Genomic DNA, 16,041 nt, shown 5'->3' with positions numbered 1-16,041 from the left:
GCCAGGCATGTGGTTCTCCTCACCTCTGTAGCACAGATCTAGCGTTCCACTGCAGCACCTCACACTCCCCCGACGCATGTTAGAAAGAGCAGTGCGGTAGCGCACCAGATCCACCCACCAATCTGACCCAGTTGCGACTCGCAGTGAAGAACTAGCAAGGGAAAAGTCCACCATGTTTCACAGGAGGCGCCATGGAGACTGAGAGGCAGACACCGGCCAGAAACGGTGTTCTTCATTACAGCGCGGTAACTTTCTTTGCTGACTTTTGGTTGAGGACAATGTTGTGGGAACCTTTGCTCAGGAAGAAAGGTGTTAACAGTTAGGATAGCACTTGAAACCGCAGCTCGAGAGGGCGATGTCAAAACTGAATGGAGAAGGTGGGGGAAAGCGATTGGGATAGTTGTAGCTTGACACACTGGTTCTAAAGCGACTTCCCTGCCGCATGCGAACCCTGGCGACTGCTTTTTATTTGTTGGACATATTAGAGGGTCGATTTTGTCCCAGCAGTTAAGAGAAATCCTACACCTCAGCAATGGTATGAAACACTTGAACGTTATCAGACATCAGGGACTGTATGGGTCTCTCTGAAATGCAAATATTACACTCAGCAAAAAAATCTTTTAAACATGATCTTTAATGGGCCATCAGAGAGTGATCAAACTGGCATTTAAGGAGGAGATGGAATGGCTGTAGGCTGGCGGCTAATGAACAGAAGGAAACCGGAGAAGGAGCCGGTGGATAGTTGACTTCTAAATGAGTTATAATGGGCGCATACCACCTGCAAGGCATCGATCAGTTGCGATGGGGCTAATTGATAAGGCATTATTAGCAGCGTTTCCTGTAATGGGCATTGTATTTCATCCTGCCCGCGTGGGTGACGGCGACCTGGACTGGCGATGAGGTGCTGAAGACAGATTGCAAGGTCACGGGAGGCAGTAATCCAGCTGGCAGCCGGGCCCATTACCTGGGCCCGCCGGGCCGGTGCCAACGTCCGGAGCCACGAGGCGGAGACTCACGAGAACGTGGGGGTGCCGAGCCGAGGCGATGCCCCCACTATAACCCCCACCACGGTTTCCCCCTTGGGAAGGCTTTGAAAGACGGATCTCGCCTTCTGTGGAAGTTGAACTCCAACCTTAAACTTCACAAAGAATCCGTCATAGGGTTTAGGGAGCGGCTCCTGTTCCAGACGGCTATTCAGACCGGCGTGATGGCGATTCGTCGCGGTGGATGGTGCGCGCTCCTTCATCTCGAGGTCGCGGCCCTGGTTTGTTATTAGCCTGTTTGTAAAAGGGCACCTTCACACAGACATTCTGAGCCCAAGTTCTGTTCCGGCCGACGCTCTAAACAGGCCGGCGGTGGTCAATTTCCATGTAATTTGGCCTCTTAAACATCCCCATCATACGCCTGAACTCCAAACGGCCAAAGTGGTTGAAGGCGCAGCTCTGGACTCTGGGTTCACGCTCTTTCCTCACACCAGCACAGGTCGGCCTCCAGCCGTAATGATTCACCAACCTTATGGATATAAAGTCATCTGCGATTAGTAGAATCAGTTCTGTATTGTTTCCTGTTTTTTTGTCTCACACACCGTTGCATAAACAGCACCTGCCTCTCGTGTCCCAGAGCAGAACACCTCCTCCCACGCAAACCCATCTCGGCTCGGCCCGGAGCCTCCTGCGGGTAATTACCGCGTCCCGGTCGCAGGACGTGATCAGGGCGGCAGCAGGACTGAGCCGGCGATTCGAAAGCGTTTGGGTTTCTCTGAGCAGATTTGCTCAAGAGGTTGTGTGGGCTGTCGGTACTGTAACACAAAGGTCAGAGCAATGTTCGTATGCCTTGAGATGAAACATTAGTTTGAATTAATACATTAGCAGTTGCTGTCTACACCACACATAACATTTCATTTTGCTTCAAAATCTTAATGTCTGGTTATGTTTGTACTGGTGACTTATAACTTAAATGTTTGACCTGTCAAACGCTGGATATATGTATACATTTCTTCTCATGCTGTGGGAAATATATATTTTTTCCAGTGGTTGTTTGCCTCTGCCATTTCTAACGAAGATGTAAAGTGTAAAATGCTGACATTTTAACATCTAAGCAACCAATAAGCAGAATGGCTTTCAAACCCCTCCTCTTAGCTTTTAACTTGATGAATGTACAGGTCCTTTCTGGGAGGCTCCAGTGCTCATTACAGGAGAGCTGTTTTCCTCAGCCCTGTCAGCACAGACTCCATAAACGGATGAGCCATGTGGAGGCAGCGACAGCACCGGCGGGCCTAAATAGTTCCGCAGACGTCCCTGATAGACGGCGGAGGGACGCGAGCGGTCGGCGGCCTGCCGTTCATCAGCCGTCGGCCCCACGGGGGGTCACCGGCAGTGCCCGATTGAACAACCGGGCGGGCGGGCGTTCGGTTTTGACAGAGCCTCGGCACAGGCCCGCAGTCTTAGCGACGGCTTCGATATTTGGACGTCGGTGATGTCAGGGCTGTTGCGTGATGCGCATTTGCATGAATATTTTGGCATGTCGCGCTTCAAGGTAAATTATTCATCTAAAGTTCATCCAAACCGTTTTGGACTCAGCCGTAACACCTTCCTGGATTTCAGCCTCACAGAATAATGAGAGTTTTTTTTTCAGAGTATAAAAAAAAATCTGTGTTTGCTGGCTTCACCATCCCACTCGGTCCCTGCTCGCGGTTATCTGGAATAGTCCGTCTGCCGCGCAAGCGTTAATTGGATTACCTTAAGTGCTTCTTGTTGACAGGAGCCCCTTCTGGTTAAGAAAACCCCACTGAGATGATGAAGGTGTCGGGAATGAGCACAGTGCCGAGGTGGTTTTGGATGCTTCAGTCTTATCCGTTACCAGATGGACACACTAGCTTGCACCTGTAGCATTGGTAATTTATTACCCAAGGTGCTGTGCAAAGAGGGGGTGTAAGTTAGGGTGGAGTGTAGAGTCTGCTGTCGGTATAAGAATCCTTATAAGCTTCTAGCCAACCACAACCTGGTCATATTGCCGGACAATCCGTTTCAGTGGGGAGCACGGCGGAGGCGTACGTTTTCGCTTGCAAACACAGTCTATATCGCCGACGAAGATTACTGCAGGCCGACGAAGAAATACTTAGTGTTGGGGGGGGGGGGGGGGGGGGGGGGGTTAACTGGTTCGATTTACATAACCACATTTTGCCCAGTCCCTGGAAGGTTCCCAGGGTTGAGATCATGTTGCCTATCAGAGTGTTCAAAATGGTCATCACTGCACCATTCAAAATGATAATCACTCCACCGCCTCAAGATGACTTTCATTATTCGTTTAGCATTTGGGGGGAAATTTCTTTCTTGAATTCTTTTTTTTTTTTAAGGTTAATCGGATGTACAAGGGCTATTACCCTTGCTTTTACTTAGTAATCTCGATACCTCACGCCGCTGTTGTAGCTAACAGAAATGCAGTCCAATTCCTTTGTTGGCACCGGTGGATGATTGACTGAAGACAGGGCCTTCTTTGCCCTCTCTGAGGGCTGAAAAATGGCGGCACGAATTAACAGCTTATCACAGCCCAGAAAGCTGTGAACACCTGTGCTTCTAAGAAGGCTTTTCATGGTTGATTTCAGTCACCATGCAGTGACACACACAAACATGACAATCTCGAAATCTTATATCATAACAAACCACACCACACGCCCTCAGAGGGACAATTTACCATGAAAACTGTAAATAGATGAAGACAACTGACATTGGCAATACGATATCCACATTAGTCTCATATCGAGGTGTTGAGTCCTACAGGTTCAAAAATCCATCAGCGGGGAAGTGTCAGCTTCAAGATCCATTAATCTTGACTTGCTGCGTGTTATGAGAACTTGCCGTTTTAAATTTGAAAAAAATCTAAAAGTGTTTTCTGATGCCATTTCATTTAATCGTGATACTAACAGGCTATGTGCATTAACTCTTGCAGTGTTTGCATTTTGGGGACTTATCTTATTCCTAGAATATTTGGATATTGCTTTTGCTTTTATCTATAAAGCTGTCAGTGGACATGTATACATTGAATCTGTTTGTATAATCTGAAATGTATAATCTGTAAATAAGGTTTTCTAATCCTGTCCCACTACTGACATGAACTGACTGGAAACACAGCAATGACAGCCTCACGGTCACAGAAAACCTTACAGGACAAGTTACAGTTAGATCACAATATGCTGCTGTGTGATTTGAAATCGAGATGTGCTCCAAGTGACATTGTGAGAAAATGAACAGAATCAAAGTTTCAACATTAACACTCTTTTTTCGTATAGTGTTTATGGTGCGTAGGGTTTCACAGGCATACGGGAAGCCCTTGGTCTTCAGCATAACATGGCAAATCCTGACACTTCCATAATCCGTGTCAATTCAAAGAGAGGGTCAAAGTTCAGGTCAAATGCTCTTCATCGCCCCCTAGTGTACCATACGTTGACTCATTCAATCCCGAGGCAGGATCAAATCAAATCAAAACAAATATATTTGTATAGCGCTTTTCACAACACATGTTGTCACAAAGTGCTTACAAAGGATGCAGCCACCACTTGCCTGCAGGCTGACGTTCAAACACCTGCATCTTTACAGCTGGACTGAAGCCACGCCCTCTTCCACACCCACTTCCTCATCCCTTTCCCCCTACTGCAGGTACACATCTTAAATCATAAAAACAAACGATACACATTTACCACATTAATTACGATGAATGATTCACCTTAATTGTGCCAAGTTGTGTTTTTCTTCCACTTTCTCCCAGATCGTAATCAGATGTAAATATTTTATTATAATTGTAACATCAATTCTGTAACTTCTAAATATGCCATTTGTTCATGTAACTAAACCAACACTCTGTGTACAGAGAGCCATTTTAGCATTTTTAGTTTTGGAAGAGAGTTTCGCGTGTAAACCAGCGTGTGCTATCGCGTTGAGAATATGCCACACCTCTGCGTTAGATGTCACCTTGAGGACACTTTACCCTGAACTAGTTTGGATTGATTGGCGTCATGGCTCTGTGTAACTTCAGCAGCCTTGAACGGTCTTTAATGGTGTGCCGGTGTGCCATTACAAGACCTTGGATGGCGTACTCAACGTGGATATCGGGTAGTTCAATCAAATACGATCTTATAGAATATGTTATTACTACAATCAAGCCTTGACCTACTCCAGTCTGCCCACTGCTGGGCAGAACCCAACCCCTGCTTCACCTGGTATTTAAATAATACCTGTTCTACACTCAGTCACTCACCCTCTTTCATCATCCCAGTCAAGGCCCCGGCTGATCCGAGATCAGCACCGCTGGCTGGCTTGTCCTGATGTAGTTGGGGCCTAGGGTGTCCTCCCCAGCAGGGGCTCCTGTGTTTGTCACACACCCTCACGCGTGACCCTGCACCCAGAACAGCGTCTGATGGGAGTCATCGCTCACGGTGGCACCGGCCCGATTCGGGCCACGGCCACGCTCCTCTCGTGTCCCGGGTCCCTGCTCACGGGATTGATGGGAAAAGGCGAATCGCATTTAGCGGGATCGCGCGGTTATGAAAAGCAGCGTAATGAAAGCGTGCGATTGTTAGTCGGCGGCTATATTTTACGCACGGTGTGCCATTATTTAACGCAGTCTGGTCCGTTAATGCGTTTTAAATGCATTGTTTGTTTTTGCCCCTGAAATGCGGGTGCTAATGATAAACATCATTACTGCCTTTGGGGTGATGATGATGATGATGATGATGATGATGATGCAGGTGATGGCACTCATCATCTTTAAGGTCAAGTGCAGCGAAGTAGTTAAGCAAAACGTCGCGGGAGTGCTGATGGAAGGTGCGTGGTGGAGGCTGGCAGGGTGGGGGAAGGGGGTGTTTTTGGGGGCAGCTTTTTCTCACGAGACGAGCACACCATGGCCCCGTAGCTCGCCGTAAGCCACACACCCCTAATCCCAGCCTCCCCTGATGAGTCCCTGTGCGGGGCGTGTCTTGATACAGAGCTCTAATGAATTTCCTCTGTGCGGATGAAAGCACCCTCGGAGCACGGCGGAATCGGCGCGCCGTCTTGGATAAGCAAACGACCCCTGCGGGATTGAGGTCAGCGTGAGGCGCGAGGAAGAAAAGGCTCTCGCCAAGCCGAGACCCGAATCGACTGAACGAGGATGAGTCTAGTGATGCTCATCTTATGTCCATGTTTCAAACGCACAAGCACACACACACACACACACACGCATCCACACACACTCACAGAGCAACAAAGACTGTCACCTCCCCCCTTACTCCCTGAACGAGGCCTTCAGGACTTCTGGGTAAAAGCGTAAGTCTCACGTTTAACCGGATTCCATCTGTGAACGAGGCAAGCCGACGCCGTCTAGACGCGGAGAAGACGCCCAAACCCGCTGCAGCCTCTCGAAGGGAGTCGGCAAGGAGTAGCTTGGCCCAAACCCCTCAGCCATAACCCAGAGAGCCCACTGGACCAGACGAGCAGATCAGCCGGGCTGTAACAGGCAGAGGGAAGCTGCCCGGCAGGCGTAGAGCTATGCCAGCCAGTGCCACCTCTGAGACCTGTTGGGCAGTGGGCTCCAATCTGTCCTAAGGCTGAGTGGAGCCATGAGGCTGCAGCGTAATCTCCACCATACAGCTCTGGAGAGCAAGAGTGAAAAGTGTCCCATCTGGTACCTATAGGGCAGTGATCCACAATCTGTCCTAAGGCTGATTTAGTGGCGCGGTAATCCCGCAACACAATCTCTGTGATGCAGCACAGGACAGCAAGAGTGGATGAATAGTACCACCTCCGGAACCTGGAGGGCCACGGCCCTCGACACTGGCCTGTGGGTCTGATTCAGCACAACTATCTGATCGGGTCTGATTCAGCGAATCCCAATCTCACGCCACCAAAGTTACGGAATGACCGCTTTGGTCAGGCACGTCACTGTTAGGCGGGACTGAGCAGCGGCGGCTCCGTGAGGAGATGCGTTCGTAGGGAACTGATACAGGACGCTCGCCATGATACATCATCAGATCTGATGGGTTTTCACTCAGCTATTAAGATTTGACCTACATGGTATTAGACTAACATGATGTAACGTTAATGAATTCCTGTACGAGATAAGCAAACGTCAGTAGGCCCAAGACACCTGTTTGAAAAGCAGCAGGATGCAGGGTTGTTTCCCCATGGCTGTTTGATTTTTGATTCGTCCATCGGGCACATTTGTGCCTCAATGAACGAATCAAAAGCCTTATCAGCATCACGGAGGTGGCGATTATCTGTTCATATTCTAATTTCCTCTGTTTTGTATCTGGGCATCTCTGGGGCTCTGCTATCTCTCAGGTAACACGCTTCCTTCATTCTCAGGCAGGGCTTTTACTACAGCTCAAGGTTTGTGTGAGCATGAGTGTGTCTGTGCTGAAGGGAGACAGAGCAGAATTTCAAGAGGCAGAAAGGGAAATGACTCTCTTAATCAACAGTACCTCAGAGAAAGTGGCGGAGGGAGAGAAAGAGAGAGAGAGGTAGTGAGGGAAAAGAGACGTAGAGAGGGTGAGTGGGGGGGGGGGGGGGGGAGGAGGGGTATTGAAAGCAGAAGGAGATTACTGCAGGGTCCCGCTTCACCTGAATGTCTCATGCCTCCTGCACAGCATTGTGGGATTCTCCGTACAATTAGCTCCGCCCTTTGGCCCATTATGAAAAATGCACCAGCTTTGGGTTTTAACCTCTGAATCCATGGGGTCTTCATTGTTTTAATCACCTGTTTGGAGTTTTCTGCTCAATGATTCTGACAGCGTTACACCCTCTGCAGACAGACCGGATCATAGGGGGACCGGTGGTTCCTGTAGCAGAGGGTTCAGTAATGACAAACGTGGACCACCTTCCAGGAGCAGAGTATTGCACTGTGAGTGTGAGATCCGTTTGGAGATCAGGGCTATCGAGCTGACTTGCGTGTACATCAGACACAGCTCTCTGCTAGGCTGCTCTGTGTCGGAAATACTCTCTGCGCCTCGGTTTAAGCTTCGGCTGAATGAGCTCTGCTTGGTCCGGACTGAAGTTAACCAAAAGGGACCCTCGACCCTGGGTGCATGAGATGTAAGAAGGGCTTTTCCGACCCGAGCTTCCGCAGACTAACTGCTTGTTATATAGATACGAGTTACTGTACTTGGCACTTTAGTGAGCAGCTCTGTGAGTAGTGACTGAATCATGAATCGTGACTGAATTGTGACTCAATCGATTCTATGTATGACTGGCCAGTCGTTTTCCATGTATGCGTAGCCAATCGATTCACTGTACGACTGGCCAGGCACTTCTGTGCATGACCAGCCAATCGATTCAATGTATGATTAGCCAGTCACTTACATGCATGACTAGCCAATCGCTTGCGTACATGACGAGCCAATCGCATCAAATTTTGAATCGTGACTAGCCAGTCGCCATGCAGTTCGTGATGTTTACTCACACCGAGCGAGGAGCAAAACTCGGAAAAGAATCCAAGTAATTATGAAAACAGAGAGGGGTGAAAAAAAAAAACGAATGCAATTACAAAAGGCAATCAGGGCCTGAAATGGCTTTCCTTCAAAGTCCCCCAGACCTGAGCCCTTCAAGTAATCATTTCACATTTTAACCGCAAACAATACACATACCACCGCATCTATATAGAGTGCTGCGTAGCGCAATGGAGCCAGCACCTGTTTTACTTGGGGGAAGCTGTTTTTGCAGGAAGCCTTGAGATTAGAATCAGATTAGAACGAGATTAGGATGCTGACACTCAGAGCGAAGCATGTCTAGGTCTAACAGTAAGCGTAAGCTCTTCCTGCCTGTCAGCATGTTGTAGTGCATGTGTGTGTCTCCGTGTGTGTGTCTCCGTGTGTGTGTGTGTGTGTGTGTGTGTGTGTGTGTGTGTGTGTGTGTGCCCAGAACTGATCTTTATTCAGTGCTGCTATGTTTTGTTCATTGTTAGAGCAGACAATGCAAAGCAGACCTGCAACAAACTGGCCTTAATTGTGCTTCACCGTGCAAAACGGAGCTAAAAGCAGCGGCTGACCGACTTAGGACCCCCCCAGCCCCCCCCTATTGCTGTGTACTTTGCTGTTTACCTGCACAGAGTCCTGCCAGGAATGGCCCGTGCGGCACAGGACACGTGGTTCAGCGCACCTGGTTGTAACATATCCCTCCACCAGCAGAATCACACCCCCCCCCCTCAAAATGTCCATGATGCTTGAATGTGGTGCACAGAAGAACAAGGCAGAGAGAGAGAGGGAGGAGAGGCGGAGGGGGAGAAGGAGCTGGTGCAGAATGAGAAGTGTGTTGGTGTGTGTGTGAGTGTGTGTGTGTGTGGTGTGTGTTGTGTGTGTGTGTGTGTGTGTGTGTGTGTGTGGTGTGTGTGTGTGTGTGTGTGTGCGGAGGAGAGAAAAGTAGCAGGAGAATGGTGGCGTGTGTAGGATAACCGGGAGTGGACAGCTTCAAGGTCACGATTCCGTATAGAGAGATGAGAGATAGCTGGAGGAGAGATATCAGAGAGCGAGATATCAGAGCGACGCTAGGATCATTTTTCATGACCCTATCTTTCCCTGGCCCCCATCTCCAACCACGAAACACGCGTACACCCTCCTCCCCAACCAAACGAGCAGCTAAACGCGTGACAGGCTTCTCTTCGTTGGTTAACTCTGATGACGGCCATTCATAACTGTCAGCTCAAAATCGAATCGTTTCGTGCCGTGACTTCGCACCATCCGCGCGCACGTTCTTCGGCTCAGTCGGGGTCGCTGATAAATCGGCGCTATTATCTAATTATTTTTTTCTCTCGTCATTTCAAATTCATTTTGGCTTTAATGAGGTATTTTCATCCGTTTTGTTCGTGTGAAAAACGTGCACAGACCCAGAGATCTATTGGCAGACCTAGCGTCTGCAAACCCACGTAGCTTGACGTTCATAGATGCTCAAGCCAGTTTATTAATGAGACTTCGTTGGTAACACATAACCACCAGGAAGATTTTTTCAACATGGAACTCAAATGCCATTTTTCCTGCTGAAGACGTACTTGAAGCTATCCAGCCACGCTGCGCCCCGCCTCGCCCGCCTCGCCCACATCACCCGCCTTGCCCGTCGGCGACGCCCGTCATGTTGAACACGTTTGTGTCTCTCTTTCTCTCCACCCTAGACCTCCCAGTGATGCAGGTGAAGATCGACATCTCCAGACAGCAGGTGGAGAAGATCTTCGGGCTGGAGGATTACTGGTGTCAGTGTGTGGCCTGGAGCACTACGGGAACCCAAAAGAGCCAGAAGGCTTACGTCCGCATCGCCTGTGAGTTCTGTTAACCCGACCCGTCAGCCATTGACTATCTGGAGAAGGGTGGGGGGAAACCCTCACGATTCAGAGAAGGTTCCGGTTAGCGGATCTTTCTGGAATGTGCTGTAGAGGCTGGATTCTTGCAGTTCAGCGTGGATATTCCTGCCACTGAGATGCCGCAAGAACAAGAATTATTCTGAAATTGCTTTTAGCCAATCAATCTGGGCACTTGAGCCGTGTGTCCCCTGGGGGCTGACTCAGATGACTTATTTAACGTTTGATTGGGAGGTTTGATCAGAACTAGCCCCAGGCGTGGTTAATCCACTAATCTGCGACTGAACGATCAGTAATTGCCACAACAGGCTGCCTGGTTTTCCATATCTAGAGGCGTGCCGACCGGATTAGGGTAGAGGCTGCTCACCCGCACCGCGTTACCTCCACAGACCATGAACTGGGGGGGTCGTTCAGACTCAAGTCAGGTTACCAAGTTACCACAGAAAAGTCCATGCAGGTCTCTTTTCTCAACAAGCTTCATCCGTAGCTGAGAACAATGATGAAAGTTACCCGGCAATCAGTCCGGATTTATGATGTATCTCCACGCGCCGCTCATAAATCTGCTCGGAGAACAAAGGGGCCGCCTCTCCCCTCCTCAGCCTCAGAGCTATGAGGGAAAGAACCTATTAAACATCCCCATTTATTTCTCCTTCTCTTTTTTATGACCCCTCCTCTATTAATCTCTTTATAAACATGCATCATTTAAACCAGGGACGTCACAGCGGAGAGCTGCCGGACCCCCCTCCGACGTTCTAAACTCAGCCCCATTTGAGCGGTGACCTCAAAGTCTCAGCCGGGTTGGAACCCCTCCTCCTCTTCCTCCGTGCTGTTGTTGCGTCACCCAGATCCATTAAATCCAGCTTAATTAAACCAAACGTGGCAAAGCCCTCTGCCCCCCCCCCCCCCCCCCCCTTCCCCCAAGCTTTCGGTAAGAGATGATATGCAATGGACAGGCATGACATGGTCTTTCGTTATTTTTATTTTTTTTCCACCGAAGCGGAGGAAAAAAAAACCACGGCTGGCGATGATGTCTTCATGGAGACCGGCTGGTCATAGCGTCCCCCCCCTCCCTCACGTCTCTCCTCCCTTCTAGAGACTCTGCTGTGTCGGTCCACAGGGACAGACCTCCCACAAGGGCAGCGGCGCCTCAGCACCGGGGCCGTTCTCCGGTCTCAGCCGTAAGCGTTGATGCAGATGCAGTTTTGAAAGCATTTCGGCGTCCATCGCTGCCACGACAAGCCATCTTTATCCGCCGTAATGTAATTCCACAGGGCCAAATGCAATCCAACTCGCATCAACACTTGTCTCCGTAGACTGGGGTGAGGGGTTTATGCCACATCACAGAGCGGCGTGTGTGTGTGTGTGTGTGTGTGTGTGTGTGTGTGTGTGTGTGTGTGTGTGTGTGCTCTGCTGATGCGGCCTCAGGGGGTTACAGGCAGCCATCTTCTACCACAGCCAGGCAGATCCAAATAGCACTCAGCCCTGAACTGAAGGTCAGCACCTAAACAAACAAACATACAAACAAACAGATAAAGGCCTGGTGTAAACAAGCCCCTGCTTCTGCAGAAAATCCTCCTGCACTGTAAGTTTAGGGGCTTTACGATGCTCCTACAAGATGTGTAAGTACAAAGAGGTTTAAAATGTTTTTTTAAAATGCTTTGTTCTTTCTGGTAACCTTTAACCTTAGAATTACACAGGAGTCTCCTGTTAACAGGTATCTTTGCTTGAGATGTTGAGTGTGTGTTCGGCCCGCTAACTCAAACTTTTGATTCATAGATTTGAGGAAGAACTTTGAGGAAGAGCCTTTGGGTAAAGAGGTGACCCTTGACCAGGAAGTGTTACTACGCTGCCATCCTCCAGAGGGCGTGCCCACGGCTGAGGTGAGTCGAGCTACTCCGTCCACTGGCAGAGTCAACCCCCCCCTCCCCCATAATCACCCCACTCTGTGATTCATCTTTGCGTCTATGTCAACTCGCCAATGTTTCCACCATGTTCCACTGGCACGGTGTCCATCTTGTATGTTGGACACAGACGAGGGGCTCAGCTCTTCACTCTGGCAGCTCCGCTAGCTCCATTAATAATGCATGTGGGTGCGCGCGGGACGCGGGACGCAGGACGCGGGACCAGACTGTGGCCAGCTGTTTAAGCCCCCCCACCCACCCGAGCTTCCAACCAGCTCAATAACAACAGCCGTTACCGCGCAGACGGCCGCCGCATGAAATATTTAACTCCAAGCTGACTTGTTTTCTGCCTCCAACGTGTCCCAGAATGCCTTTCTGTACTGAATACATTTCAGCACTTTTTCCACCCGGTCTCCTTAGTGCGTCGGTAACCTATGTAAATGAAGCAGGTCAAAGGCACGTGGGCCTATTAGGACAGAGAGTCCTACGTGATAATTAATTTCAGCACTAAACTATTCCATGAGGGCCAGGTTATTGTTTTTCAAGTTGAAAAATCAAACGGCCGGGGTAGCTGAGACCCCTCACGCACCCCAGAGGCCCCTGTGTTTGGTCCTTGTGTTTGGCCCTGCGATGAACGCTGTGATCGGCCCCGCGTCAACAGTGAAAGAGTTCTATTCGACGGCACCAGAATGAGGCTGCGAAATTCCTTTGTGTGTTGTGTGTGTGTGTGTGTGTGTGTGTGTGTGTGTGTGTGTGTGTGTGTGTGTGTGTGCACGTTTGTGTGCATGTGTATGTGACCAGGTGGAGTGGCAGAGGAACGAGGAACTGATCGACCCCAAGGCTGACCCCAATTTCTTCATCACAGTGGACCATAATCTCATCATCAAACAAGCTCGGCTGGCCGACACTGGCAACTACACCTGCGTGGCCAAGAACATAGTGGCACGGCGGAGAAGCGCGGCGGCCGCCGTGATCGTCTACGGTGAGTCTCGTCCCCAGACCCGGCCGACCGCACCTTGCACGGGGGCTTCACCTTTTCAGTCGCAACGTAGAAACTGGAGATGGAACTCAACCCCCACGTCAAGAGCGATTGCCAGACGGACGGGGCTGACAGTTCACAGCCAGCCAATGAACAAGCTAACGAGCGCTGATGTTCTTGGCGTGCTGATGTCATTACTGGACAGTGCCGGTAAAGGAGACAAGCGCTGTTGGTGGGAGAATCATGACGTAATAACAATAATATTAGAAATAATATAATGATAATAGCATTAATTGATGAGCAAGGCCTGTGTCTTTACGGTCAGAGTTCTTCCCACTGGGTGGCGTGGATAGGCTGTTGTCACAAACAGATGATGAATTGGGTTGATAGGCCAGATTATCTTTATTGTGTAGTTGTAGCCATCAGTGCATCAGTGTCCTCGAACAAAGCAAGTGACAGAAATCAAGAGCTCCGGTCTTCCAGAAGCGCTCTGAATTAAGCAAAAATTCCTTCCAAATTTTTTTTGCTTTAATCTTTCATTTTAATATTTAACTTGCAGCTTATTAAACTGGTTATGAAGTAGTAATCGGGGGAGGGGTAGCCACCACATGTCTGAAACAGGATAAAGATTGACTTTACATATCTACTCCAACGTTCTTTTTTTTTTTTGCGTGACGTCTGGTGAAGGACACTGTCAGCGTGTTGCGTTTTATTAGCAACGTGGCAAATGCAACGGTGAAATCAGCTCGGGTCGTCAAATTGCGATCGAACCACGAGACTCCGAAGAATTCTGATGAAGGGACCGGCGAAGCGTTCTACGGCGTTGTAACCAATCGCTTTCTCACCTCATTGTTTGATTCTCGTGTTGTCAATCACGGCGAGGCCCTCACACAGAGGCAGAAAAATGGCAACCAAATGGCAGCCTGCCTTCTAATTTGCCGGGTTCAAATTGCACACTGTTCTCTTAAGTGATGGCCAATTTGGCACTATTGTAAAAAATTAATTATAGAAAAATTCTCCATGAATGGCATTTTGATCAAAAAGAGCTATTAGACCCCAGTCCTGCCTTTTTTTCATCCCCCCTCTCCCCCAATGGCATCGCATTAAAATGTCGGTTCGCTGATGTGAAGCTTTGGTGGCTCTCTCCACCCGACTGAGCTGTGGGTGGAGTAAGAGCTGTTATTAGTGCCGCGCAAGGCAGGGTGGGGATGCATTTTAACGAGTCCAGCTTTGACGTGGCTCCACTGCGTGCTAAGAGGTAATCAGGGCCCCCGCCGCCAGCCGCCGAGCAATTTGCCTAGCGGCGGTGGGGCAATCACCGGGGCTAGAGGGGCTGGAGGGGCCGGAGGGGCTGCGGAAGTGAGTCAGCCCAGGAACGAGGAGCCTCGGCAGGCCGACGTAACACCTGCCGCCTGATCAAAGCTCCAGACCAACAAATCAGAACCCTGAGTCCTGTGGACCAGGAGAAAAACAGATTTGCTTTGAGTAGAGGGAGATCGAGACAGAGAGAAAGAGAGAGAGAAAGAGAGAGGGAGATGCAGGGAGAAAAAGAGAGAGAGGCAGGGAGGGAGAAGAAAGATTAAAAACACAAAGTGAACTTTGGACCTCATGGATCACAGGACCCGCCTGGCTTTTGTGTTTTGCGAGCAATATATTGGAGTTGTATCTGTGGAACACAGGAGGGCTCGTATACACATCACATAAGCAGCACGAAATTAATCCAGAGGTAACTGCCCCTTCCATGGATTTAATCGAGCAATCGGTGCATTGCTGTGAAGATCTTGCGGAACCTTCCAGAACCATGTTTGCATCAGCATTCATTAATACGGTCGGCGAAGTTGATTGATTGCAGCCGTTGTGTCCTGACAACAGTGGCGCGGTGGAGTGGCGCGGTGTTCTTTTGAGGCTCTCTGCCCCGTTCAGTGTTGCCATTTTGATGCCCAACCCCCTACACTGCCTACTGAAAGTCCTTAGCATGTGACCCGCCGTTAGCGCTACTGTTAGCCTTTCACTGTTGCCCGTCGTGAACCCACCATGGCGTGTCTTAAAGGAGGGGGAGGGGGTCGCATTTCTATACTGAAACAAAATTTCTGCTTGAATCCGTCGTCGCCTTTGTGTCTTTTCTAAAGCAGCTTTTCAAGTGTCTCCTCTGGCCTGGGTAGTGAATGTGGGATTGACATAACACATTGGCACCGTTTGGAGGTGTGGTGGTGGGGGGTGGGGGGTGGTGTATAGCTGTTGTAGCTGTGGTAGCTGTCTGTGTGCCAGGCCCTCCACCCGTCTGGGTAACCCTGACCCGCTCTGTCCGTCTCTCCCGGGCCGGGACGAGCAGTGAATGGTGGCTGGTCCACATGGGCCACGTGGTCGGCGTGCAGCGCCGTCTGCGGCCGCGGCTGGCAGAAGAGGAGCAGGAGCTGCACTAACCCCGCCCCCCTGAACGGAGGCACCGCCTGCGAGGGTCAGAGCGTCCAGACGAGCGCCTGCACGGCCACCTGTCCAGGTAACCGCGCCCGTGTCTCCGCCCCCTGCTTCATCACCCCTCCCTCCGTAGCTGCGCTTCACCCGAGACCGCGCCACCGGCTGGCCCGGTGCCTGCTTGACAAACCCCACCACTGCACTGCTGCACGGGGCCTTCCTGTTAGCTAGCGACACTTGCTCCAGCCTAGCTGGCCGTCTGTGGTGATTGTGTGGGGCTGGTTAGCGAGGCTGGTTAGCAGGGCTGGTTAGCGGGGGCTGGTTAGCGAGGCTGGTTAGCGAGGCTGGTTAGCAGGGGCTGGTTAGCGGGGCTGGTTAGCGAGGCTGGTTAGCGGGGCAGATTAGCGGGGCTGGTTAGCGGGGCTGAAACAC

General features: G+C 50.2%; 1 protein-coding gene across 1 annotated transcript in view; it reads left to right on the top strand.

The window, feature by feature from the left end:
• unc5a (unc-5 netrin receptor A) overlaps nucleotides 1–16,041 on the top strand; it is a 123,597-nt gene that overhangs the window by 76,444 nt on the left and 31,112 nt on the right. The window contains exons 3-6 of the mRNA XM_076986615.1: nucleotides 10,132–10,275; nucleotides 12,091–12,194; nucleotides 13,017–13,197; nucleotides 15,527–15,688. Coding sequence (XP_076842730.1) covers nucleotides 10,132–10,275; nucleotides 12,091–12,194; nucleotides 13,017–13,197; nucleotides 15,527–15,688 — 591 coding nt within the window. The remainder of the gene's footprint in view (nucleotides 1–10,131; nucleotides 10,276–12,090; nucleotides 12,195–13,016; nucleotides 13,198–15,526; nucleotides 15,689–16,041) is intronic.

Source organism: Brachyhypopomus gauderio, chromosome 2, assembly GCF_052324685.1.
Source record: "Brachyhypopomus gauderio isolate BG-103 chromosome 2, BGAUD_0.2, whole genome shotgun sequence".
NCBI lineage: Eukaryota > Metazoa > Chordata > Actinopteri > Gymnotiformes > Hypopomidae > Brachyhypopomus > Brachyhypopomus gauderio.
This window is presented reverse-complemented; position numbering and strand designations above follow the sequence as displayed.